Source organism: Enoplosus armatus, chromosome 8 (genome assembly GCF_043641665.1).
Source record: "Enoplosus armatus isolate fEnoArm2 chromosome 8, fEnoArm2.hap1, whole genome shotgun sequence".
NCBI classification, from domain to species: domain Eukaryota; kingdom Metazoa; phylum Chordata; class Actinopteri; order Centrarchiformes; family Enoplosidae; genus Enoplosus; species Enoplosus armatus.
In genome coordinates this window covers 7,545,603-7,571,785 of record NC_092187.1, presented here as the reverse complement: position 1 = coordinate 7,571,785, position 26,183 = coordinate 7,545,603, and the positions used below count along the sequence as shown (strand labels likewise).

Genomic DNA, 26,183 nt, shown 5'->3' with positions numbered 1-26,183 from the left:
TCTTCTCAGCAGCTCACTGTGCATTCAGCTTCACACAAAGAACATAGTTCAACTTTGAAAGCCAGAACAACATTTTTCTTTTTCAGACTTTGAAGAAGACGTCTCAGTTATTTACAGCTCAGCTTGGCAAAAATTCACTCTTTCTGCATGACAAGTTTAAATCGCAACTGATTTAGCGCAGTTCCACCTCGCCTCCACATCTCTAGTCTGTTTGATTTATGAAACTTCAGCGACTTTAATGTCATTAATCCTTAACAGGGGAGGGAAAGCAAAACACACACACATTCATCACAAAGACTGAGTGCAGAAAATATGAGGTCAATCTGTTCCTGTCTGCAAAATGATCTGACCAGGTGAGTCAAGGTGAACGTTTGATCGTTTTTTAAGATGAAGCAGGAAGGAGGAGTGCGGATTATGAAATATGTAAAATACAGCATTTTAATCGTGTTGCAGTTATAGGAAACATCTTCATGTCTTCTTTTCTCCATTCTTATCTTTTTAACCACATCTTCTTTCTCTTTCACTGTCAGACAGCTTACACTAACAGTATCAGTTGTTCTGAGCTGCTCTTTGTCTCCCTCTGAATCTTCTTCACTCCTTTTCTTTCTGTCTCTTTATCTTTTCGTCAGGTGCCCCCCCGCTCAAATGCACCTGGATGTCCCAGGAGCCCCCTGAGCGTCGCTCATTCTCTTTGTTTCTCACTTTTCGCCGTCCCTCCTAGTCTCCATCCCTCCCTCCCACTATCTCTCCATTCCCCGATCTCCACGTCCATCTGTCTGTCTGGCCTATTTTCTCAGGAGGACTGTTCTTGTGTCTTCTTCTCTAAACAAAAAGAGGCTGCCTTCCCCTGAGGGAAGATAGTCTTGTCGAGCCCGCAGACCTGCAGCCGCAGCCCCTATCTTTTCCCTCCTCCTCCTCCTCCTAATTGTCTGGCCATAGCCCCCCAGGCGAACACCCATGTCCTCCTCATTTCGCTGCTGTTCCCTCTTTCCCTCCCACCCACCCTCCCTGTCCAGCCATGAAAACCAACATCCTCCTCCTCCTCCTCCTCCTCCTCCTCCTCCTTGTCATCTTTCTGACCACACACCCTGTCTTTAATTCTTCCTGGCCATCTCACAGTAATTTGCCAACAATAGCCCTCCCTCAATCTTCTTTAACCCCTCCAGCTATTAGCCCTATTCCTTCAGCCACAGTTTTTTTCTCTGTGACACATTTTTCCCCTACAGCCACTGCTGTTATCCCCATCTTGATGTCTCTCTCAATTTCAACATTTATGTCCAGACTGAGATATCCATGTGGAAGATGCCTTCTCTTCCAAGGTGGCAATGAAGGACATTTCCTCCTTGGTGGTACAGCTCATTGTCTGGACACCGTTTTGTCTCATAAAATGCTTACTTTTCAGGATAAAATTGGTCAAGTTCTTCAGAGTTATTAACCAGTAAATCTAAATGATAATTATATGAATATAAAAATCAACATATTATACAGCATTCTGAAAGGACACTCTCTATTGTATGATGTTCATTAGAGAATGTTTTCCACATAGAAAAATAAATATTATCTGAAATTCTTCTTTTTATACCTTTAAAAGCTAGCCAGCATTAATATGGCACTTGGCCAAACCAAAAATGTATACTAAGTAGGATATAACTTTTAAAAAGCCTCGTATTTGACATAAAAATAAAATGTTTAAAAATCTATAACTTCTGCCATCTCCTAATGAAACCCTACATTTCCATCTCTTCCTTGATGTTTTCTCCTCCGTCCTCCTCCCTCCCCTCACACTCCACATTACTATCTGCTCCATCCTTTCCTATTAACCCCATTCCACTCCTCCCCCCTGTCTCCCTCCCATCAGCCCTCACGCCCTTTTAGCTTCACTTCACCTTACTCACCCCCTCCATGTCCTTCGAGGAAAAAATGCCTTTTGTTTGAGCTGTAGTATTCCCTGGTACATAAGCATCACCATCCCTTCTCCCTGTTCCTTCCCTGTGGTTTTGTTGTTCTCCTCCCCGTCTGTCTATCCATTGCACCCATTATTCTTATTTCACACTCCTTGGTGGCATCAGCACTTAAACTAATGTTCTGCATTGTGGAGAGTATTGCCGATGATCAGTGAGGACCTTTCTTACTTGCAAAACGTTTTTTATTCATGCCTCCACTTCCATATTTCTGCACTCATTAGCTTTCTTATTCCTCTTTATGTAGTGACAATGTGACTTCCCTTGTGTCACTTTCAGGCTCAAGGGGAATAGGAAACTGGTGGCAGAGGGCAGGCTGTACCAGACGCTTGCGTATGTGGAGGCAAATTCGGCAATTTCCACTTTAGAAGTCTTAAATAACCTTTAAATATCAACCACATCTGAATTATTCTCTTAATTTTTCCTTTTTCGTTTATTCCTGAGGAACAAACCCCTCCCCCTATCGTTTCTTCATCATCCACTTCCTCCTTTGTTTCTCACTTTCTTTACTTTTCCTATCCTGAAGCCAATTTTATTTCCAATCCTCTTCCTAATCAGCTATTTATTCTCTCTCCCTTCCAGAGTGTTAGAGCAGTAACACATTGATAACAGCTTCTACTCATCTTCTTTCCTCTGCCTTTATTTTCCTCGTCTCCTCCTCCACCCCCTCCTCCTCCCCCTCTCCTCTCTTGTCTGGTCAACACCTCGTGCTAGGACCTCTACCCTCTTCCTACTTGTCCTACTTCATCTTTTCTCTCTCACCCTCTTTCTGAGCCCTCCTCCTCTTCTGGCCAGCAGCTCCTCTCCTCCCTCCTCCATCTTTCTCCTCTGTTTCTCCCTCTGATAAACTGGGCTTCCATTCAAGTATTTTCACACAAACCTGGATGGATTAGAAAGGCTCAATGGAGGCGTCAAAACATGATTAATTTACCTCAGTATCACAAAACAAGTTTTCATACCCACTTTAAACAGAAAGTGTTTTGTTGATGAGGTAATTAAGCAGCATGGTGGAAAAGCATTTGTCAGATTAATCTGACAGGCTTGGGCGTCCTGGTGGCTCAGCCAGACATGTAACGGTTCTAGCCTCAGTTCATATATGGAGTGAGATATTATCTCCCCTTTCACAAGCTTTTTGACCATTTTGATCTCTTTCTATTATCCAATAATGCCAAACAGCCCCAAAGAAGATGCAATCAAACCAAAGGTTCAATTTTGGATTAAAACAGTTCAAAAGTGGCTTCAGATAAAAAAAATGTTGCCTATAAAACCGGAAATGTCACACCTGCTGTCCCTGAATTCAGCTCCCATCCATCATGGCTGTTGGGTCAATAATATAGTTTGAGCATTAGAACGCTACAAAGTGCATTTGTACTTTGATGCTGAAAATCTGTGGACATTATCAAACATTATTGACACTGACCAACAAGAACATGCCTTATTCAGCTTTTAATCTTTTTCTTCTTAAAACAAAAGAAAAATGTACCATTCAGAATAAAATTCCATTGTTTTTTCTACTTTCAGACATCTTCTGGTAATGAGTGTTACTTTCTTGAAACAACACAAATTAAGAGAGATCACTGACTTAGCACAGAAAAAATTAGCCTTGGTTGCACAAAGCAATTTGTACAGATGTAGATTTTATTTGTACTTATAATTTCTATATAACTACCCCCATTACATAACTCATGTAATGATGTAGTAATGACAACTGAGTGCTCATGGATCAGAACGTCAACACATTGACATGTTGCGTCGCAGCTGGTGTGATCCCATCACAAGATGGTCTCTAGTTTGTTATTCATTTGATTGCTTGGTTTTATAGCACATTGGCACTTGTTTTATTTAGCCTGTTTTTATTTATGCTCTGGTATATTAATTTTATTTTAAAGCACTTCGAGCTACACCCTCTGTATGAAAGGTGCTATATAAATAAAGTTGTATTATTTTTATGAAATATAGCTACTGTCTGTCTCTCCTGGTTGGTGAGTTATCCTTTCCTTCTGTGACCCTCATCTCGCCCATCCTTCCTTCATCCCCACTGCTCCCTCTTTTCCATCTTCTGATTTATCTACCAAATTCTTTCTTTCTGTCCTTTTGCAGATTTCACCTCATATCAAGGGGTTGTGAAGATGACAGCCCTCATCTTCCTTCCCTCCATTCGTCATATTTATTCAGATGTAGCACTCTTCCTTCAGTACAGTCCCAGACTGCTCCAGTGAAAAACTCTTTCTTTCTCCCCTATACTTTCTTGTTTGATCCTCTCCCTCCCTCGATTCCTTTCCAACATTAGCGGGTGACGTAGTGACAAGGATATGGTTGCTGTCTTATGTCTGGAACATCGAATCTCTCACACACAGACAAAAATAGATGCCTGAAAATACCTCAATGTCTCTAGTGTCATGACACTGAGTCCGGCCACAGAGGGCTGTCTATCTCCAGCTCCAAAACCTCATAGCCTCATAAACCTCCACAACAGCAACAACCACAACAGGGACAACAGCGGTAAACAGCAGATAATCATTTCCTGTGAGCTGGACTCTGAGTTATTTCAGCTTGAATGGGCAGCAGGTTGAATGTCTGTCCCCTACGAGAGAGAAAACAGTAAACATGAACCACTTCCACTCCACTGTTTGGTTTTTGAATAATTGTGGTTCAATGAGGCAAGTGACATTGACAACGAGCCAGCCACATTAAGGGTGAGCCTGGTGGAAGTGAATGCAGCCTTTACAACTCCAGACACAAAAACAACTGAACAATAAACTCAAAGCGCTCCTGTGTCATGAGTCACTCCATGTGGCCATCAGGGCCCAGATGCTCTGTTCAAAACAAAGCCGACTGCGGGGGCATTCAAAAACTTCAAATATGTGAGTCAACCACTACTTAAATATGTTAATAAAAAGAGAGGTGAATTAACTATTTACAAAAACAGCAACAGTGTCACAGAAGACAGGAGCTGAACCAAAACATGTATATTTTGCAAACACACACTGACACAGCTTGGTACTTGATGTTTCATTTGAACTCAGTTGATTGATTTCCTTCATGTTTTCTGCGACTCAGCACCCTCAAAATGTTCTGAAAGATGTCATAATGTAATAACTTTATACACACACACACACACACACACACAGCAAGCTGGTATCCATAGCTCTGCTGGTATGAAGGACCCACAGACCGTCAAGGGTTTATGAGATTTGTAGTGTTTCTGTGGGGTGGAGTGTCTGTGTGTGTGCTGAAGTGTATCACAAACACATTTGTATGGACCCTTATCAGATGTATAAAAAGTGGCCACAGGCATGCTGGGTTGAAATGTTTATGCTCCTGACAAGTCAGAACTGTCTTGTGTACACAGACAGGCTGAGGCTCGAGTACCCGTGTGACCGCTCAGAATCTAGCTGTGTGTGTGTGCATTCAAATGTTTTGTAATGTTGCATGTGTGTCTGTGAAAGAATCAGTGTATGATTTACTGTGTGTGTTAACTTACTGTATATGTTCACAAAAATGGTATCTCTGTGTGTCTGTCCAGCGTGGCAAATGTCTTTACACTTCTTTTGACTGACTCGACCTCTTCTCAAGACTGCCTGGGCATGTGCAGACTGTGGCTGATTTACATCTCCCTCACTGTGCTGAAGTTTGGCTGCACTTTTTTGCAGCTGTTGCATTATTGATATTGCTGCATGTGATCTGCACACTTGGCACTTTAATTTAGCGGATAACTCCATCTGAGCCAGCTAAATCAAATGCTGGTCAATAATGATCAATGTCTTTTTTATTAGTACCGGAAGTTTGGTGAACTCACGTAATTCCCAGCACTCAGCAACTGAAGACACCTGTGTGGGTGTGCTGGGCTTTTCGACACTAACACTGATGGCAGGTTATTGCAATGTGTTCATCGCCACTGATATGTGTGAAGATACTAATCGCCAGGAGTGCAACACTGGTGCACAGTTGAATGCAGAAAAACCAGAGTACCTCATAGCGCATGGCAGATACCAGTTCAGATTGACAAACAACAGAGAGCGAACAGAGACCAACATCCTAATTCGTTCAAAATACACATCAAAGACTCATGCCTACATAGACCTGCTCCTAAGGACACACACACATGTACACACACACACACACACACACACACACACATAGAGCAAACCGGAGGACACTGGCAGGAATCCTTGATAATGAATAAACCCATAGCAACTGAATGTTGAGGCCAGTTGCCATGGTTACCAAGGCTGAGGCACGAAGACGAACCCAAGGTGACCGACAGGGCTGTTGATCACCGTGGTAACGGTGGAGCCATTCAGACACATACACACACACTGAAGCTGTGGCTTGGCACTTCTAAGTTACTTTAGTCTGTGAACTCTCCTTCGTCACCTTAAAATATTTGAGTTCCAACTCTTCGTGTATCACACTCATTAACACACACATAAGTATCTGAACTCACTGCCTCTTATGAAGCGTTCAGTGGCAGATCTCCAGTCGTTGATGTGACCCGTGGTTGAGGCCTGTCCGATGTGATTAGTCTTACTGTGCATGTAATGTGTTTGTCATATACTCACGCAACTGGTCGAAGTGCGTCTCTAGGCCGTCTGGTCCTGGGACTGAACACACCAGACGAGCCTTCTGGAAGGTACTCCACTTATTGACTAAACTCCTCTGGCCTCCGATGTCATTCTGCACAAAAGGGTTTTAAAAATGACGCAAAAATCTCAGTCATCACTCATAATTGTCTCACAAACACAACCTACCTCAAAGAAATTCAAAGAATGCTAAAACATAAATATCACTGGTTTATTTTTATTCCAAAAAATATTTTATATGAACCCCAGGATGACTAGCCCCCTGTGGAAGCTAATGGGTATCCAAATAAAGAATATAGAATATAAAGCCTACTATAAAAATATTTAATTGATTGATTGATTAATCGTTGCAGCTCTAAAATGTGATAACTGATTGATTTTCAAAACATTTTCCCAATTTTGTGAAACACACATCCACATAAAGAGGCATGCAGTACAAACATTCACAGTGGATTACAGTGGAGCAGAAGACACAGTGAAGACACCGTGATAGCGACAAACATAAACAGTCCCCTATACACAGACTTCAAATACGTATCTATACAAACCGGCAGGAACAGCCAATCACACCAAGTTGCTTTTTACGTAAACACACCTCAGCAGGAGCAGACACACACACACACACACACACTGACCAGCACGTACATACTCGACCTGTTCAGCCAAGCACATGTTTACGTAAACTACATGCAGATGGTTTCTGACATGAGCACACAAACACACAAACCTGGTTTCTATCTTTCTCTAACAAACGCACTCCATACCTTGCACACACGTGCCACTCTGGAATAGAGCACTTTCCCAGCAGCCCCCTCGGCCTCCTGAGCGCGCTCAGAGAAGAACACGTAGACCTTATCATCTTCTGGGTTATCAGTTTCAGACAGTGGCGCTACCCGCACAAACTGGGCATCTGGGGAGAGGGAGAGAGACAGGTAAATTATATATCAACTGTAACGCAATCCACCTCTGCTGATATGCACGTAATATGCATGTAAGAGTGTACAAGGAACAGAGATAGAGCAAAGGGATGATAGAGGTACAATTGAATTTACAAACAGCAGTGAGAGTCAACATGTATCTTGTTGTTATCAGCAGCAGACGTCGACACGCTGGCCTGATAAAACACCAAGCGGGTGTTTTAGAGATGTTGATTTAGAGCAAGAGACATCCAGTTCAGTCCAGAATATTCCGTTTACAAAGCAAGAAGTAAAGAGAAAGATGGTTGTTAAATGTATTTATATCAATCTAATGACTTGAAACAAAAGAGACCATTGAGAAAAAGATGTAGAAACAGCATAGAAATGTTTCAATGGAGCAGCTGTTTGATAAAGAATTCCAATGTTACTGATAATATATCATTATTGGATGATCTAATTGTTTTCTACTTGCAGAGAGCCAGTAGAAACTGAACTGTTAGCATGTTAGCAGCTAGCAGTGTGCCACATGTTTTAGTTCTAACCCATTCATGATATGTACGACAATGAACACGTTACAAAGAAGGCAATAAAGAGAAATCCTTGGTAGCATACTAACTATATGTAATACAGGTGCACTTACCCTGCAGCCAGGTGGAGTCGTACTGCTCGGTGCGGATGACGTGACGGCTGCCGAGACTGCGGAAGAAGGCGGAGTCCCGGCTCATGAAGTCTGAGGTGATCCCAGCATACAGCTCTCCATCTACACAAAACAACAAAAGGTTTAGGTATTCTTCGGCAAGACAAAATTGAACAGAATGTTTTGGTTTATTCCTACAAATTCTCACAATGGTTCATCCTAAGATATCTGTTGAAGAGCAACTTTTCATATGACTTCTAAGGAAAATGGTACTCTTGTTGCAGACATACTGTAACTAATTTACACCTTTCCTGTGACAAGTGGGCTGGGGTTTTTATGATACATTTTTGGATAGATTTTGGTCATCTAATTCATGAAATATCTTACAAATTAATTTGCATTTACAAATTGTCTGTGGAAAAAGGATTCATATTCACATAAATTTTTTGGCTCATAACTCAAACAGCATGTCTACAGGAGGCGTTTCAGTTGTGTTTCTCAGTCGTCTCACATATGTATGACAGAACAAATATACTCCTACTTGAATCAATCCAGCTGTGTATTTTCTTTCATTCAACACACGTGACTACAGTGATTGGGTTGTTGGGCTCTGACCACTGCCAAAACGCAGGGGTCCTACACTCAATACTGTGTCTGAAAGCATCTTGTGTAGACACAGACGGAGCACTGGAGATACTGCTGTTGCTCTGCTAACATGCTGCTCACGCTACGCCTCCTGTGTAGACACGCTGTAAGTACGTTTCACTCCTCCAGCAAACCTCCCATTTTGCAAACAAAAATGTAGAAATCATGTTCAGATGGTTTTGTGCAAATGAATCATAAGATTAACAAAGTCAGTAGTGGTAGAGGGTGTCCTACAGTGCTGCAACAACAAACTCATATTCTTTACTTAGTTGTTTGTTTGATTAACAACTGGTCATCTACACCTAGCTAAAACCTCGCAGACAAGTTGTGGCTGCTCGTATGATAACATTGTAATTCATGGTTTATTTGAGGGAACAGATGATCAGCTTACCAACGACAGCAGAGGCCGTTTTCTGGAGTGGATCGTAGGGACATTTCCCCTTCCCACACTCTGTCTGGCTGTAGGAGAGAGTCTGGTGCTCTGACTGGCGAAGACAACAGAGACAGACGTCACTCAGACAGAGAGGGATAACAAGACAGACAGGCTGTGACTCTCATTTTCATTCAAATGAGCAGAAATACTTTTCCAGCCATCTGATCTAGTCTGCCACAAACACGCGCAAACTGTTAATTGAGGGTAATCGGGCTAAGTTGAGGGATTTCAGTCTTAAACCAGTCAGCACCACCAGCTCCTCTAAGCACCACGTCTGAACCTCTCTGATCTCACACGGCCTTTCATGAGATTAGCTGTTCCCTGACACACACACACACACACACACACACTGCTGAAAGGCAGGCATGCAGCCTCCAAAAAATACGAATGCAGGAATGTACATACCAACACACACAGTCTCTGATCCCACACTCACACAACTGGCACGTCACATACATGCACACACAAACACACAAACACCGATAGCTGATTACATTTACATTATATTTTACATAAAATGTCAAATAAAAAATCTATGATGTCTGGTGGCACCCAGAGTGACGCCTCAATGACAAAAGGTACAGTGTATATTATAGACAGATGGCAAAGGCTAAACCCTGATAGATATATGGGCATAGGGGCAGACACCACACATGTGATATTTCAGCTGCGGATAGGCCTGTGTATAGGGGCTGGGACTGGGGGTCAGAACACAAACACAGGACGGAGGGTGGCAGGACAGCATCGCTTCAACATTTAAAAAGTGCGTTCTATATATATTTCACATATTTCATATATTTGTTTATCTAAAGTTTGTTTATATATATTATATTGTATGATCTTATGTCTGAAAAAGCTTGACTTTAGCTTTCTGGTTAGCTAGCTAAGGAGCTACAGCTGTTTGGATGCAATGGTGAGGAAAGGCCAGTTACATGTTAGAATATCGGACTATTGAGAGCTACCACAGCATTTTGCTGGATTTAATAAAGTGGGGGGAATAAAAACAAGATTTCGAAAAAGGATGTTATGCCCAAGAAACTGCACATTCTGCTGCTTATTCTTCACTGATAGTGAACTGAAGTCATGTCAGATGGTATGAGCGTGAATATATGTGTGAATGTAAAGTGGCGCTAAAATGAAATCTTTCACAGGTTAAGTAAAGATGAAGAAACACAAGGCTGTTACTTTGGTACAGTGATTCCCCTTCCAGACATTGTGACAGTGAAGTGTGTGCTTGCAGTAATACCTGTTGGAAGACGCTGGTAGCTATGAAAGCACATCGGGGGTTGAAAGCCCCAGTGCCACAAATGTACAGGTGAGTCTGATTAAAAGGCTGCAGAACTCTCATGAAGTTAGCACACTCCAACTGGATAGAAAGAAAGACACACACACACACAGAGGGACCACAAAGTGAGAAATAATGGAGGAGTATTTTGTAATATTGTTTTATTACATATATAAAATGAAGGTTATTTTATGTTAATGGTTGAATTTCTATCACCAGGTAACAATATTGGAAAAGTAATGATAAAAGGAGCCAAGTTAAATTTTATTGAAAAAAACGTCATCAAAAACATGAACTGCATGTTTCTCATTAGGATCCATTGTGCAAGTTAAATGCAAGTCAAACTTCAGCCAGAGTTTGAAGACAAGACATGAAGCTCTGCGGCTACTCTGAACTTGAAAGCAAGATATGTTTATGTTTACCTGTTTAGTCTGGTGATATCCATTTTGTTCTGTACCTGTCGTTTTGTTGGCTGACTAAATCCAGCTCACCTGAATCTTGATATCACCGCCAGTATCAGAGCTCTCTTGTTTGTTTCTTGTACCCAAATGGATCATATCATTCAACTTTAGTTCCGCTCAAGATTGTAATCTATCGTGCAACTGTCTGCTTTATTGTTGCAAAAGTCTTTAGACAGTTTCTTGTGTGGTTGTATAACATTGCTGATATGACCTGAGCTGTAAGCAACTGATCCATATCTGTGTAGAATTCTGTGTAAAAATACTTCCTTCCCTGTGTAACTTAAAAATCGATTACCTGCATTCACGGTAACACATATTAGTTACTGTGGTACATGTTGCTTTGCTTATGCAATCTAGTGTGTTTGTGTATCTGGGTGTGAGTGTGTGTTGAATCACCTCTGGATCCTTCCCAGCCATGAGACATTCTTGGACACGGTCTGGACTGGCTGGCCAGTACAGCTACAGAGAGTGACAGAGATAAAGAAAACAAAGAGTGAGAGAAAGAGATTTCCAAACTTTTTGCTCCTCTCTAAATTCCCGACAAAAAGCTTTTGACATTGGCAGGTGCTTTATGCGGAAGCGAGGCTGGGAGAGTCAGCGACACATGACTAATCTAGATGAAAAAAGGCAGGAGGAGAAGAGAAAGACTTTAATAAATCCTGGTGATGTGCTGTCAGAGCAGCAGTGATGGTGGCTAATGATAGCTCATAAATCTACGGTTTTGACTGTGACTACAGAGTCTTTAGCTAGAGTTACATGTGCAAAATAATGCAACAATTGTCATTACTTTGAATAAAACAATCAGTTGATTTCCTTGTTGACTGAATAAGCACAACTTCTTGTAAATGTAAACCATAATTACAAGATTTATTTTGTCAATATTACTATTTGTGTGATTACGCCACTTCCAGTTGTGCCAGTTGTTTTGTTACAGCAGAAAACTATGTGGCGGTATTGAAGACTGACATGATGAGGATGCAATTTAACCCGGATTAAAGACAACATTTGAGAGCACCTATTTAACTGACAGGACCTAAAAAGAATCAGATTTTGTGCCTCTTGTGTTAAAAGAACAGCACTCTGGCCAGGAAGCAAGCAAACAAGTGTTGGCTAATTTGTTTTGGTTCGACAGTTTGCCCACACAGAAGCCTGCATAGATGCCAAATGTCTTTTTCTGACATCAGTCGGCCTGTAATGCAGAAAATGAGACAAGCAAGGAAGGTTTTTCCAGTTATGGCTCAGGGGAGGACATGGAGACATTAACAGATTGGAGTCTTTTGTGAAGGCATGAGACAGTGTTTAGCCACTTTTTTAAACTGCCTGAGTCACTTTGTCTGAATAAAATCCACAGGTGGTTTTAGAATCAGGACCCATTTGCTTCAGTTGTGTGTGTGTGTAAAAGTAAATGGATTAGTTCATCCTGGGTAGATAAAGTAAGAAAATCACCCACAAAAAGTGGAGTCATTTGTCCAAAAGTGACTAATAGCCTAATGGAACTGATGTAATCAAAGCAAGACATGAAACTGCATTGTTTGTGTGCATGTAGTCTTAATCAGTGTATAAGAAACACTTCAAAAAAGGGGATTATTCCATTGCTTTTATGTCAAGGCTTTATGCCAAATGGCAGCTATACGACTAATCTATTTTCCTGAGTCAGTCATTCCCACGAGACAAGACCACGATGACGAAGTAGAGATTGAATCCATACGATAAGTGACACTGCAAAGTTTACTGAAGAAAATGCAGGAACTTTACACATCACTTTAAAATGAAGTGGCAAAATATCAGCCAAATGAAAACTCTCACCTCTCACCTCATCATCAATAGTGAGGGAAATAAGACACATGAACAGGAAACTCTTGAGCTGCTGGGTTTTTTGGCCTGTCAAAGTCTGAATTTGCTTCAATCTAGACAATGTGACACCAGCTCTTCGAAAGTGATTAATGACAAATGATGGTGCTTTCAGGAAGCAATTTCTTCTGCGTGTCCAGTAATCGTTGCCTGATGTAGTCATTCCCACAGAGCCCGGAGCGAAGACGATCAGATTAGATTAGAGACCACGTTCCCCCTTATCTCCAAATACCACACACTGACAGGAACACGGACCACCAGTAAAGGAGTCCCGCCAGGTAAAGACTTTGGTTAATGGAAATTTACCCCTCTGTGAAGAGCGTGCTGGTTGACAGTTTATACAACATACAAGAATGCGGGTCCTGGCAGGAGAAAAGGGAATTATACAAATCAAACAAGGAAAAGTTGATGTTAAGAAATGATAAACATTTATGTCCTTCTGTCCTAGAGAATACCAGTGCTGAAAAGGAAAGAAAGAAAATGGAAGTAGTGAGAATGAAAAAAGACCAAATATGCAAAAAAAAAGCCACAAACATATACGCAAACCCTTGCTGACCCTTGACCTGATGTGAGTTGCCAGCTGTAGACTCACACAGAAGGAACGCCTTGAGGTTTTTGGCCTGATCAAAGAAAAGTGCAACTGAAGGCAACAGCGTCACGTTCGGCACTCTGCCCTGAAGTGGAACAGACTGGAGGAACTGATTACGTGTCCATCTCTCTATGCCAAAGTCAGTTTTATCAAGCCAGTAAGCCTGCACATCTCAGTATGTGTTAGGTTTAAAGTCATGAAAAAGTAGGAATAACTGCACTGATAAGAAGATCTGGATGTCAATAGAAGAGAAAAATAAACAGAAATGTAGAGATTATGGCACTTTGAGTGGTTTTAACACCACAAGGGGGGAAAAACTGCACACAAGCTGAAACAGTATAAACAGACTATAAATACTGTATGTACAAATATATAACTTTACAGCCAGCACGGAGCAATCACAATCTATCCTTTTGTTGGCTGACTGCCTGGCCGAGTGGGTGGCTGGCCGGCTTGATTGCTGTTCAATGGTTCAAGGTTCATTTATTTGTCATTTTTCAACACAGGCTTGCAAGTTGTCGCCCCCTTCACACTACACACACAGAATATATACACAAATATTGAAAATTAGAATAAAAAACAATATATGCAGGTATAGACATATATTATGCAAAAGTTAGAGGTCTGGTAACGTGCAAAAACGATCTCTTATCGTTGTTTGAAATCTGGTTGATTTGATCCGGCAGGGCAGAGTTATGAAAAGGCAGCACTGTCGCTGTCCTTGCTGTGACCCTGAACTCAACCAGACTGGCTGGAAAACCATCAACCTGTCTGGATATAATGTTAAAGCTGCAGCACGAAACCTGTTACTCTAACAAACCTGCAACTTATATCTAATACACATTGTTGATTATATACATATTTTTTAAGAAGCAGATTGGTTTAAACTCATTTCCACCTAGATGCTATGTTCCTATGCACCTAAAAGTTGTTGTGTTTCCTGCTGCAAATCTTGGATTGGGCTCCTACGAGTATGAATATTGTTTGCACTGATGTTGGACACATTTTCTCACCATTGCAGACATGCAATGGTGCAGTCATGTGCGTGGCAACATGAACATTAGCTTAGCCTCATTAGGATGAGTGACATGTGTCAGGGCGGGAACGTGACCAGCTGAATCAAGAGAGGGCAGAGTTGACAGGGGGGCTACCTCAGGGTTTTAAGCTTCATATTATTAAAGTTCATATCTTTGATGAAAATCAAGTCCTTAAAATGTTGAAAAAAAGAAAAAAAGAATGTCCACTTCATCGAAAAACCTCACTGGTATAAGAAACTAGTATAAGATAAATTTACAGGCTGCCATGTTTATTGATGATTCAAAAATGGAGAAAGCAGGTGATCTGTCCCTGTTCTTGTCTAAAAGCAAATTAACTCTTCAATCCTGCCGACACAGAAGCAATTGAGCAGTTTGGCAGTAAATGTGAAAAGTGGTGGACGTGGGAATGTGGGAAATGTGAAGAAAATAATTTGTGGCCTGACTGGAAGCTATTATGTCGCTATCCGTTTGTCCATTTCAAACAAAGGAGCTTTTTACCACTTTCAGAATCCACATAACAGATTAACAGATAATTCAAAGTACATATCAGCCTCAAGTTCTAATACTAAAGAACATGTGGACGTCAGGCCAAAAGCAAGCCTCTTTTTAGTGAAAAGGCATTTTGAAGATGTTTTACCAAACTGAGTGGCTGGTAGCAAAGGCAGCCAAGTTGGAACGAGGTGGAAAGATGAGACAGGGGAAGATACTCTTAAAGAGTTTATAAAGGTACGAAGCAGAGAAAGACACATGTGTATTACTGCAAGAAGAGAAAGGAATTAGAGATAGATAGGCGATCAGAGGGGATATTAGTCAGAGGGGTGTGACCTTCCTCTTCCTCATATCATCAATAATTAGTCCCATCAAAGCCCTGACATCCCTTATCTGTATCTGCTGTCATTTGACTGTTGTTTATGGTATGTGAATGTGTGTGTGTGTGTGTGTGTGTGTGTGTGTGTGTGTGTGTCCACCAGTTCTAACCGTGCGTGGGTTCTGCGTTATGTCATCCAGACTGGTAGACAACAGGTTATCTTTCATGGCCACGTACAAACGCCTCCCGTCTTCATCAGGCAACAAGGAGTGCAGGTCTCCCGCCACTAGGGGCAGCGTCAGCAGACGGCCATTCTGGATTAGCTCTGACAAGGAGTAGAAGAAGAAAGTGAAAGGTGACATGAGGGATTTGCATAAGGGGAGATTGCCTAGCAGCTTGATCAGTTTTGAAAATGTGCAAGGGAATCTGGAGGACATGAACATGAAATGAACATGAAATTAGCATATTGGGATAAGAAAAATGGCTAGTTTGCAATACGAATGACCTGCCGTATTCGCTTCAGTTGCCAGTGTGCATACACTAAGTTAGTCAAAATCTTCACACCACAGTCACTGATGTCAGTCATCATCTTTTAAAGGTTTGAAAAAGACATTAACAAACAACAACAAACAAACCAACCACTAATTTAATGGTATTTCAAAGGAACAGTTTCACGTTTTTGGAAAAATGCTTACTTGCTGTCTTGCCGAGTTAGATGAAAAGACTGATACCACTGTCGTGTCTGTGCATTAACTATGGAGGTAGCACTACAAGTCTATTAGCTTAGCTTAACATAAAGACTGGAGGCAGGGGAAACAGCTAACCAAACTTTGCGCAAGGTTAAAAACTACACTTTTCAGCACCTCTAAAGCTCACCCATGAAATGTGGTTTATCATTATTGTATCTGTACACAAACGTACACAAACAAATGTAAAAATTACAAGTTGTTGTTTAAGCGGGAGTTACGACAGCCTGGCTAGGTGTTTCCCCCTGCTTCCAGGTCATGGTAAGTTAAATTATGCTAACCGACTCCTGGCTCTAGCTCCATAGGGGAGAGTAGAGTCTTCGACGTTCCCAAAGGGGAAGTTGGTTTACACACAGACATGGGTATAAGCAACAATAAGTACAAAATTTTTTATTAAATTTAAAAAAAAAGGCACATAACACCCAATGCAAACATCTGTTAAAGTCACAGATGGTCAGAGTTTTTGAAGCCAGTTATGAAACAATTTTTTTTTCAACAGACAATCAGATAAACTGACATACTGGACAAAGACACAAACTTTCCCACACCTGCAGTATCTATCACACACGCAATTGTCAGTTGTTTGTTTTGTAGCTTCATTTCTCTTATCACGCTCGACATTCGGGTCAAACAAATGAAATGTATCTTTTGTGAATAAACAAACACAGACACATGCACTTACACACAGACACACTGCACTTGAACTACATCTCCAGACACACTGCATGATAAGGAGAGATTCTGATAACGAGCATGCAGATTAAATGTTTTTTGAATGATTGCACCATGTAAACTATGAGAACAATGAGAACATTGCACGTCCGTCTGTCTTGTGTTAACTTTCATATTTTAACTGCCAAGTGTTCTTCAGTGGATTAGACTTGGCATCGACTCACAGCTAAAAGCATAAACATATAGGCTTTAAAGCAGCACCAGGCATGGTTTAACACACTGGCAGCTCTAAATAGCAGTTACAAGCAGAAAGAGCTTATAAAAAACAGTTTGAACTTCAAAACCCAGAAACCTTGGCCCATAATGTTAGTAAACTGCACACAGCATACTCTTGTTTAGCAACCAGGCCGCTCTGCTATGCTGTATACCAAATTATACCAAAGGGACGAGAGTCAGAAGAATACATTTTTTAAAAGTGTATAAACCAGACCCTAAGGAGAAATAGGATATATGGGATAATAATACAGCTTTAGCGCAACATATTGGTTCACTCTGGAACATTTAAAGGAGATATTAATGATTTATCATCTTTCACTGCAGCAGCAAACTCAGTTCACTCTTATTTTAACTGAGAGATTATGTCTAGTTTTGAATTGTTCAAGTGGTGGGCGTTCATGTGGTGCTTCTTCCTTTTGCAGTGATGGATAACCCCTCTCAAACTCAAGCAGCCAAATCTGAACTGACACAGAAATCATACAGAATATAATCTGGCCAGTATTCCTTACAGCATCACAAATGTGTTAACTTGCAGCATGGGCAGCTTTAGTTAGAATCAATCATTCATCATCTTATCAGCTCTACCTCACTGACTTACACAGAAGGCACTGGATGTTCAAGTAAAGTGTGTATGAGAAATGCACTCAATCAACCAAGTTTTGTAATGTAAACCTGCAATAGCAAACTAACTCATTTGTTTTTGTGCGTGTACAGACATGGCTGTCGAGGTATCTGTCTCCATGAGATTTCAGTGCAATCTGATAAAGTTCAAACCTGCTGAACTTCTTCTGGACTGATGGATCTGTTTTGACAATTTGAGGCATTCTCATGTGTGATTTATATAGTGAAAAAATATTTATAAGTGAAAAAGATATTTAATTAGCCAACACTATCCTGTTGTAGGATTTGTCAAAGGATTACAAAACACAAACGCAAGCAGTTTCGTCTTACGGTACCTCTGCTTTGCCCACCACATTTACAAAGCAACAAAAATAAATCTATCCATCATCTGTTTGCTGATACATCACTGTGGCTGCCCCTTATTCTTAAAAATTGCCCAAACAGCATTGTCTATGCAATTATCTAAACCACAGCTCACTGGAGCAGATGTGGGATCTAAGACAAAAGTGATGAATGACTCTGAACACCTTCAAAACTCTGCTGTCTCTGCTCTTTATATGCTACATATCATGTTAGTTGGCATGTGGGTTTCATAGAAAAAGGAAAAAACATGGTTTGAGAAGAGTTAAGAAAAGATGAGGAGACTTATAGATGAATGAAATGTATTGAGGAGTGAACACTGAGAGGAAGAGAAGGAAAACAGAAAAAGGATTCAAGGATTTTTATTTGTCAAATAGATTACATTGCACAGTGAAATGCAGTTGTAGCCCCCTCCATGCTACACACACAGAACAAGTATACAACAGATAGTCAAATATTTTAATTAGAATAGAATATAAAAAATAAAATAGAACCAACTATTTGAAAAGTAGCACTAAAGGAAGAAATAAAAAGGAAAACTAAATTATATTTACACTCTGTAGGCACAAAGTAGGTGCAGCTGTAGGGGAGCTGGACATTGAGCTTAAGCACATAAAATCACATCCTTTGGGTTCTCCCACAAAACCCGCCCCAAGTCCTCTACATAGAAATGTAGAGGACCACAGGCTGTTACAGGCAACGTGAAGTGAAAAATGATGGCTAGATAGGTGGATTGAGGAGGAGGAGGAGAGTGGTGAAAAGGGCAGATAAAAAGAGGCAAAAAGCGAGATGAGAGTGAGAGGGAAAATTATATGATGACAGGGTTAAAAAAATATGATTGGATGGATGATGGGTGAGGGAAAGAGCAGGGAAGACAGAGCAACTAGGAGAAGAGGAGTAGAACGAATGACAGAGAGGAAAAAAAAGAAAGAAAGACAGATGCTGGAGACAGCTATGAGAAGAACCACAACATGCTGACAGTCGGCTGTCACAGTTTGCCTCTCTGTAGTCGCACACTCTCATCCTCAGCCCTCTGCCTGTCTGGCTCTGTCTCCAGCACCTGCTCACTTCTGCCAGGTCATGTACTTTCTTCCTGCTCCTCAGACTTGCCATCTTCGAGCCGTCCACCAGGTGCCCTCAGACTTTGCACCAGACTTCCTCATTCCCCTGCTCACCTGTTCTTACTTCCCTCATCAGCCACTTACTACATCTGCCAGTCCAGGGGTCTCATTTATAAAACAGTGCACCAAAAAAAATCGGACTTATAAAACCATGCGTACGCAGATCTGCAGGCAGTGTTCCCTTTATAGATCACAGTCCATCTGTTTTTTCACTGTGATGTCATTATTCAGACTTAACCATCAATATTTGCTCCTTTTCTCATTCACGTCCATGTCACCTGTTGGCATCCTCATGCTCTTTACTCTGAACGCACCACAGTGAAATATCATCAGTAAACTATGATGTTCAGGAATGGATTACTATCCATTTCTGATCTGAATGGCAATGATTATTATATCAAGAAACATTAACTCATCTCTTGTACTACTTTATACTTCTATCATCTGACTGGTACTCATTTTCTCACTGCTCTCAACTTACTTTTCTCCATTTCTGAGGCAGCAAAATGTTCTGATAACCAATGGGAATTATAACCAAACCTTTGAAAACAAACCCCCGAAAAAAGAAAAAAAAGCTCTTTGATGTCCAAATCTGAATAATAATCTATAAAACATTAATATCTGCTTTTTACTTTTTTGTCTTGAAGTATTTTTCTGCACTTCACATGTAGACTGTGCCCTGTCCTCTTAACATCAGAGTCATACTGGTGATTGACGTCTACACTTTATTACTTGTTTCTGAATATTATGTTCAATCCTGCCACTCTCTTCACAGGGAATCTAACCCGCGTGGAATTCATGCCTTGGTCTGCCTACTCAAGCATCCAGCACCTCATCTGAATTATAGTGCGTGTGCCACAAGAGCGGCATGACCTTGCTTAATTCAATATAAAGGGAAAAGCTCAGACTGAATGTGAAACCACCTCTCCGTTGGAAAAACAGCAACATTTAGAATCTGTTACCGTCACAAGATCCTATTGGGTCAGACAGGCTGAAATCCACCACATGTCCTCACTTTGGAGTACATTAAATCAGCATTACGGCAAAGAGGATGACACTCAGATCTGAAAGAGGGAACTGAGAGTGGCTTTGTAAACACACACACACACACACACACACACACACACACACACACACACACACATATACAGACATATACATTTGCAAAGATAAAGAGTAAGTGCAATTGGTTCAATATTGAAACAAGTTTAGATTTAGCATCCACACACACATTTGGTTACAACTCTGCCTTGCTTTCTTTTTTGAGAAGATTTTGCCCCATCTTGACCTCAGAACAATGAATGGCTCTTATTCAGCATAAAAAAAACCCATTATTTTCTCCACCATGCAAGCACACACACACACACACACACACACACACACACACCCAGCTGCACCCACCCCACCCTTACTCTTGGGACAGTTGCCTTGGCAACAGCAACCATGCCGACATAATTTGTGAGGGGGTGTGTGTGGTGTGTCAAGGGGTGTCTCTTGGCCTTGCCTACTCACTCCCCATGTCTCACACAAACCTCCACAGGGGTATCAAAACCAAACATCACAGTAAGATACAATACAACAAACTAAAGCAGGACACAGTATACTCTGCAGAGTGATGGACTATATTCTATAGTTTGTAGGCACAAATAAGACATGGACAGGTCAAAGCAAAACAGCCTATAAGCACACAAATGTGGGGATTAAATCAAAAACAGAGCACACCAGGCTGCCTACAAGGGATTGAGTCCTCATCAATAAAGGTTAAAGTTACCCATAACATACAGATGAGCAAACTAATTTCTTGGTACAATTAAGACATCAAATGAGAGGGTCACGTATCGACAAAGCAGCCTATAACAACACACACACGAGCATGCATGAGCACTGTAAATACCAACATAAATAGGCCAGGCTGCCTACAAAGGATCCAGTCCCACACACAATACAGTGACTAAAACAGTTAATTGGGAATAGACCTTAAAGAGGAGCCAAGCTCCCCCTGGCACCCCTGTAGTTTGCACCCACCACACACACACACACACACACACACACACACACACACACACACACACACACTCACACACACACTCACACACACAGACTGATTGATGATTTGCCCACACCTCTCATCAACACTTTGGCTGAAACAGAGGGCAGTTTGGAATAATGGTGTCTTTTCCAAGACATCAAAGTTATTTAGTTAATGGGAGGGCACACACACACACACACACACACACACATACCATCGACCACACACATTCACATACATCAGTGCCCCACAGCCTGGCTATCTGTCACTACCAACATTCAACAGGATATTAACACACACACACACACACACACACACACACATCTGCCAAGACTAAATTAAATCTTCGACCATTATTAACCAGACACGGTCAGGACAGGTCAACCAATTCACCTCACAGTCTACAATAACTTCTGAATGAATGCTTTGAGGAGTCGTAGTGAAACTGTTAGCGAAATGTTCAGTAGTGTTTGTGGCAGATCATTTTATCGACCCAGAGGCAATCTGTTCTTCAACTCTGCAGTCTTTTCAGAAACAGAAAACACATTTATATTTGACCAATTCCTTTCCCTTTTACTTGTTTGGTTCTCATCTCTGACCTCTTAACATTTCAAGTGTTCCTCTATACAAATTGTTATGAGTGGTTAATCCTAATTCCAGCAGTTGCCGGGGCCACCATTGTTATTACCTACCTAATGTTGCTTTGTTATTGCAGGTTTTTAGTTTCATGTTTCGGGGATTGTCTTACCACTTCTAAACCCAAACCAGGAATTTGATCACACACTCCCAGGGCTATTTTTATGATACACAACCTGCTGAGACATTTATCTATAGAACTAATATCATGGGTCAATTAACACGCAGCTCTTGGGCAACTCACCAATTAAGAGGAAAAAATTCTAACATATCTAAAGAGACAGAATAGATATTGCATTTATCTAAGAGAGCCACCTCACAGACTGAGAGCAGTTGAAACTGCATAGGGAGTGGGTGGGTAATGTCTCCTACTGTCCCGATTCCTCAAAGACAAGTGGAGTTGCTTTATTCATTACTAAAAACCTGAATTTTACATTAAATTCAGTTGAAAGATTGGGGTGGAATATTTCTGCTTTTAGATTGCATTCTAAATATGAACAGCTTGTATTGCAATTTGGCACAAATATATAAATAAAGTCTGATTTGATTTGATTTGAGTACAAGGGTGCCACTATTGTGTCAAGTTATCCCATAAAACTTTATTCAAGAGAGCCAATACCAATTAATTGACCCTATTTAGTTATGTGATCCATAGAAGAAAAAGATAAAAGATAAGATAGAGTATAGAAATCTAAAATTAATTACAATAGCAAAAAGAGCTTGTTTGTTCTATGAAAGCAGCACAATCTGCACATTCTGCACAAACATATTCAAGCTTGCATGTGCCTGCTTTGTGCAGCCATTCTTATCAGCATCAAGTTGACAGCGGGGTCAACGAGGGTCGTGACCTCTGATCCGAGCCAATTGGACTCTGACTCCTGTCACTGTGAATCAAAGACGGACGAGGTTAAGACGTAAAAGAACAGAAACGCTAAGATATAATCCTACTGGTACATGCATGCACACACACAGACTCACACACTGAAAATGTCTGCATGAATGGTTCCTTTATATTAGTGCAAGCGTCTGCCTGTCCATCTTTGCCTCTGTGAGCGTTTGTTTTTGTTTATATACTGTTTGTGCATTCATTTGTGTGCGTATGTGTGTTAGTGTTAGGTATTTTTATCCATGGTGAACATTAGATTAAAGGCTGCTGGTTATGGGAACTCTGATGAACCTCGATGTGATTAGAGTAAATGTGTGGCATGTGATACAGGTAAGAAATTCCTGCATTGTACCCCCCCCCCCCCCACACACACACACACACACACACGCACACACACGGTAATGCACCTGGGTGAAAACAAGTTGTCAAACACGGATCTACACGGACAACGGACCCGTCTTCAATAACTTCATGAGTCACAAACCACTGCAACCACTAGCTCGTCCGAGCCATGTTCAACACTTTTTAGTGTCCTCTGGAAACACGTGCTACTTGCAACGCGTTTCTGTATTTGCTTGTGTTTTCTGTATTTGCTTGTGTTTTATCTATTTGCATTTGTTTTCATAAGTTGCAGTTGAGCTCTCAGGGCCACTGTAGAGATGTTTTTTTTTGTTTTGGTCAGTTAGTAAAAATGTCTTTTAATCAAAAGGCAGTTACTCCAAAATTGAAACTAGAGCCGTGCAGTCAAAAACAACAACCTAGTTCACTTTATTACATTTTATATTAAAGCTGCTATATGCAACTTTTTTCACATGGAAACTTAAGATGTACAAAAGGGAAAAGACACAGCAAGCTTGTCTTTATGTCCGATTAAGCCCAGATGAGGCAAACCAAGATTTTAAATGAATGATCAGCTCTATGTGCATTATTTCATCAACTACATGACATGACAAGTCATTGATAAACTAAGAGTATGTTCCTCTTGATACATGTGTTTAACATATTTCCTAATTAAAAGAAAGTGAAGGTAAAAGTGATGGCCTGAACACAAGCTAATGTAAACATTTCTACTTTCTATCTGCTAAAATTGTTTGTCAAGACGACTCAAATGTACAGTAGTTCGTGTCAACAGTTTAATGCAAGTAACCATAGAGGTAAAAGAGATAGAGCCAGAGATTCTCAAAACATGGTTATTTGCTGTGGGATTCTACAAATATCCAATATTGCCAGACCTAATCGCGAGCACACCACAGTCAATCTCAGCTGGCAATCATGATGTTTCACCCCGTTTTTATAGCATCAAATAACGAATTAATACCAAACTAATCAGCGTGATAAGAACTATCTAAAATGACATAAACCATCTTTGGGAAAAATGTATTCGATGTGTACTTTTCTAGTTTGGCCCATGTCCCATCCGCTAACATGGGGGAGGCGGGGCTTATGACCTATACTGCAGCCAGCCACTAGAGGGCGATCGACATGTTTTGGCTTCACTTTTGGGAAGCTGTCATGTCATCCATCTTTATATACAGTCTATGGATACAACAGAGGAAAGTAGTGAGGAGGAACAACTCTGCTAAATATCCATTAAGCATACAGTGAACGTCAGCACTGCTTTTCCATGCTGGCATCGCAAAAACACATCAGGGCTGAGATGACAATGCCGGACAGGTAGGATGTTTGCTAATTTGATAAGCAAGAAGGCAGTACAGGGTTATTCCACAGTTTATGAGCAGAAACAAGTTTTAGGGAGGAAACTTTCTCAACTGAGTGCAGGACATATATCAAGTAAAATACATATCAAGTAAAATATCAGAATAGCCTTGCACTGGCACAGTGAAAACATATATAAGTGACTTATAAGACACAAATGAAAGAAAAAAGATGATGAAAGAAACAAGTCTCTCTTTCGATCATTATCTCACTCATGGGCGTCCAACTTTGTTATTTTCCTGGTGATTTACAGTGAGTTATTCCTGTTTCTACATCTAGTGTGACACACCACTTGCTGCATACACACACAAGCTACATCATTCATCTATCCAATTATTTTCTCTCAGCCTACAGCATTACCCATGTGAGTGTGTTTTTAAGGGACACATGTGTAGTTTTGTTTTTGTCTGTTTGGGTGTTCGTCTTTGTCCATCTGTTCGTCTACTCACCAAGCCCCAGGGAACTTTAGCTGTCTGGTTCAACGTTCCCAGGGGGAGGACTTTGTTGGCTGCGCCACCAGAGGGGGACGATGTTGGCGGGGGCGAGGAAACCGGGCACATTTCCTGTGGAAATGGGGTTATCACTTCACCAATTACTGGTGCAATTACAGCAGGGGGGCCTGCAGAAGCCTGGGAACGAAGCCTATAGGCATACAGATGGGCACTCATGTGAAGACATGCACAGAGTCATTTCTAACACACATGTCGCTATGCATCCACGCAAGAGTTATAAAATCTCAATTTCTTCACTTTCACCATGCTACATTTATGTCTGTCGAGATGTGTGTCTGACTATCAAATCAGGTGTTCCTGTGCCTGAACTTCCTGCCGTGACATGTCAGAATACACGTGGAATAATCATGGTGTCCGAAACTCTAATATGTCTTTCCATTGCATATGCATAATTAGTTGTCTACCACTATGACACAGTTCATGGGATACAACAACAATTTGTTATTTTGTTCCAGACATCCCAAGCCTTCAGATGGGACCATCATCAGGTAGATATCTGTACTGTGATGCTGGCATTACTCACTCACCTGACTTGAATCAAACTTTTTTTTTAATAATCTTGTGACTTGACTAATTTATCCTGGGGGTCCTAACCCCAGGTTTGGAACCACTGTTGTATGGCTTCTGTCATATAACCATAAATATAAAATAATTTCACATACAGACAAACTAATCTCTATTTATTGCTTGTTACTGTTCCACATGGAAGTCTTCTCATACATATGCGCCCCCACACACACACAAAACACATACCGCAGCAAAATTATAGCCAAACACATTACAAACTGTGTCTGGACTGTGTCACCAGCAGACCAGACCCACGTGGACAGCTTGACCTTCGACCTCAGCATGTATGATTATTCATCATCATCAGACTGTTCGGCCTGGGTCGCCATGCTACTGCATTACACACATTAGAGTCCATTCACTGTTTACTTTTTGATCTAATTTATTTTTTCATCTTTATTTAAGATGAGGTTCACTGAGAACACTCATTGTTTTCTTTGCACACATAGAGTCTCACAAGGGTGCCACCAAGCACAGAAAAATGTTTCTTTGCGTATATACACTGTTTTCTTGTTTTTATGTACAGTTAAAATCTATTGCTCCTCAGTCCAAGAACAACGAGTCAACCAAATCTTATTGCAAGACTGAAGAAGTGTAAAACATAATCTCTTTGGCAAAAATGGTCAAGAACTGGTCAATTGATATTTGGTGATTAATGTGTTCTTTTTTCAATCCTGCTTTAAATGTAATATATAATATAAATGTATAAAGATAAACTTGATTTCAGAGCTGTAGATTTAGTTGAGTCAGTGCCACATCTGTCTCATCATACTGGTGAGGCTGAGATTTGAGGTTTATGACTCTGAAGTTGACTTATAGTGGCCGAGAGACTCA

The 26,183-nt window shown here is 40.9% G+C and overlaps 1 protein-coding gene across 2 annotated transcripts in view; it reads right to left on the bottom strand.

The window, feature by feature from the left end:
- sema3h (sema domain, immunoglobulin domain (Ig), short basic domain, secreted, (semaphorin) 3H) overlaps nt 1-26,183 on the bottom strand; it is a 48,991-nt gene that overhangs the window by 13,299 nt on the left and 9,509 nt on the right. For both annotated transcript variants that reach the window (XM_070909961.1, XM_070909960.1), the window contains 7 exons: nt 15,378-15,532; nt 11,319-11,381; nt 10,423-10,542; nt 9,135-9,228; nt 8,102-8,221; nt 7,309-7,454; nt 6,524-6,638 (listed from right to left, as the gene is read on the bottom strand). In XM_070909961.1, the coding sequence (XP_070766062.1) occupies nt 6,524-6,638; nt 7,309-7,454; nt 8,102-8,221; nt 9,135-9,228; nt 10,423-10,542; nt 11,319-11,381; nt 15,378-15,532 (813 nt within the window). The remainder of the gene's footprint in view (nt 1-6,523; nt 6,639-7,308; nt 7,455-8,101; nt 8,222-9,134; nt 9,229-10,422; nt 10,543-11,318; nt 11,382-15,377; nt 15,533-26,183) is intronic.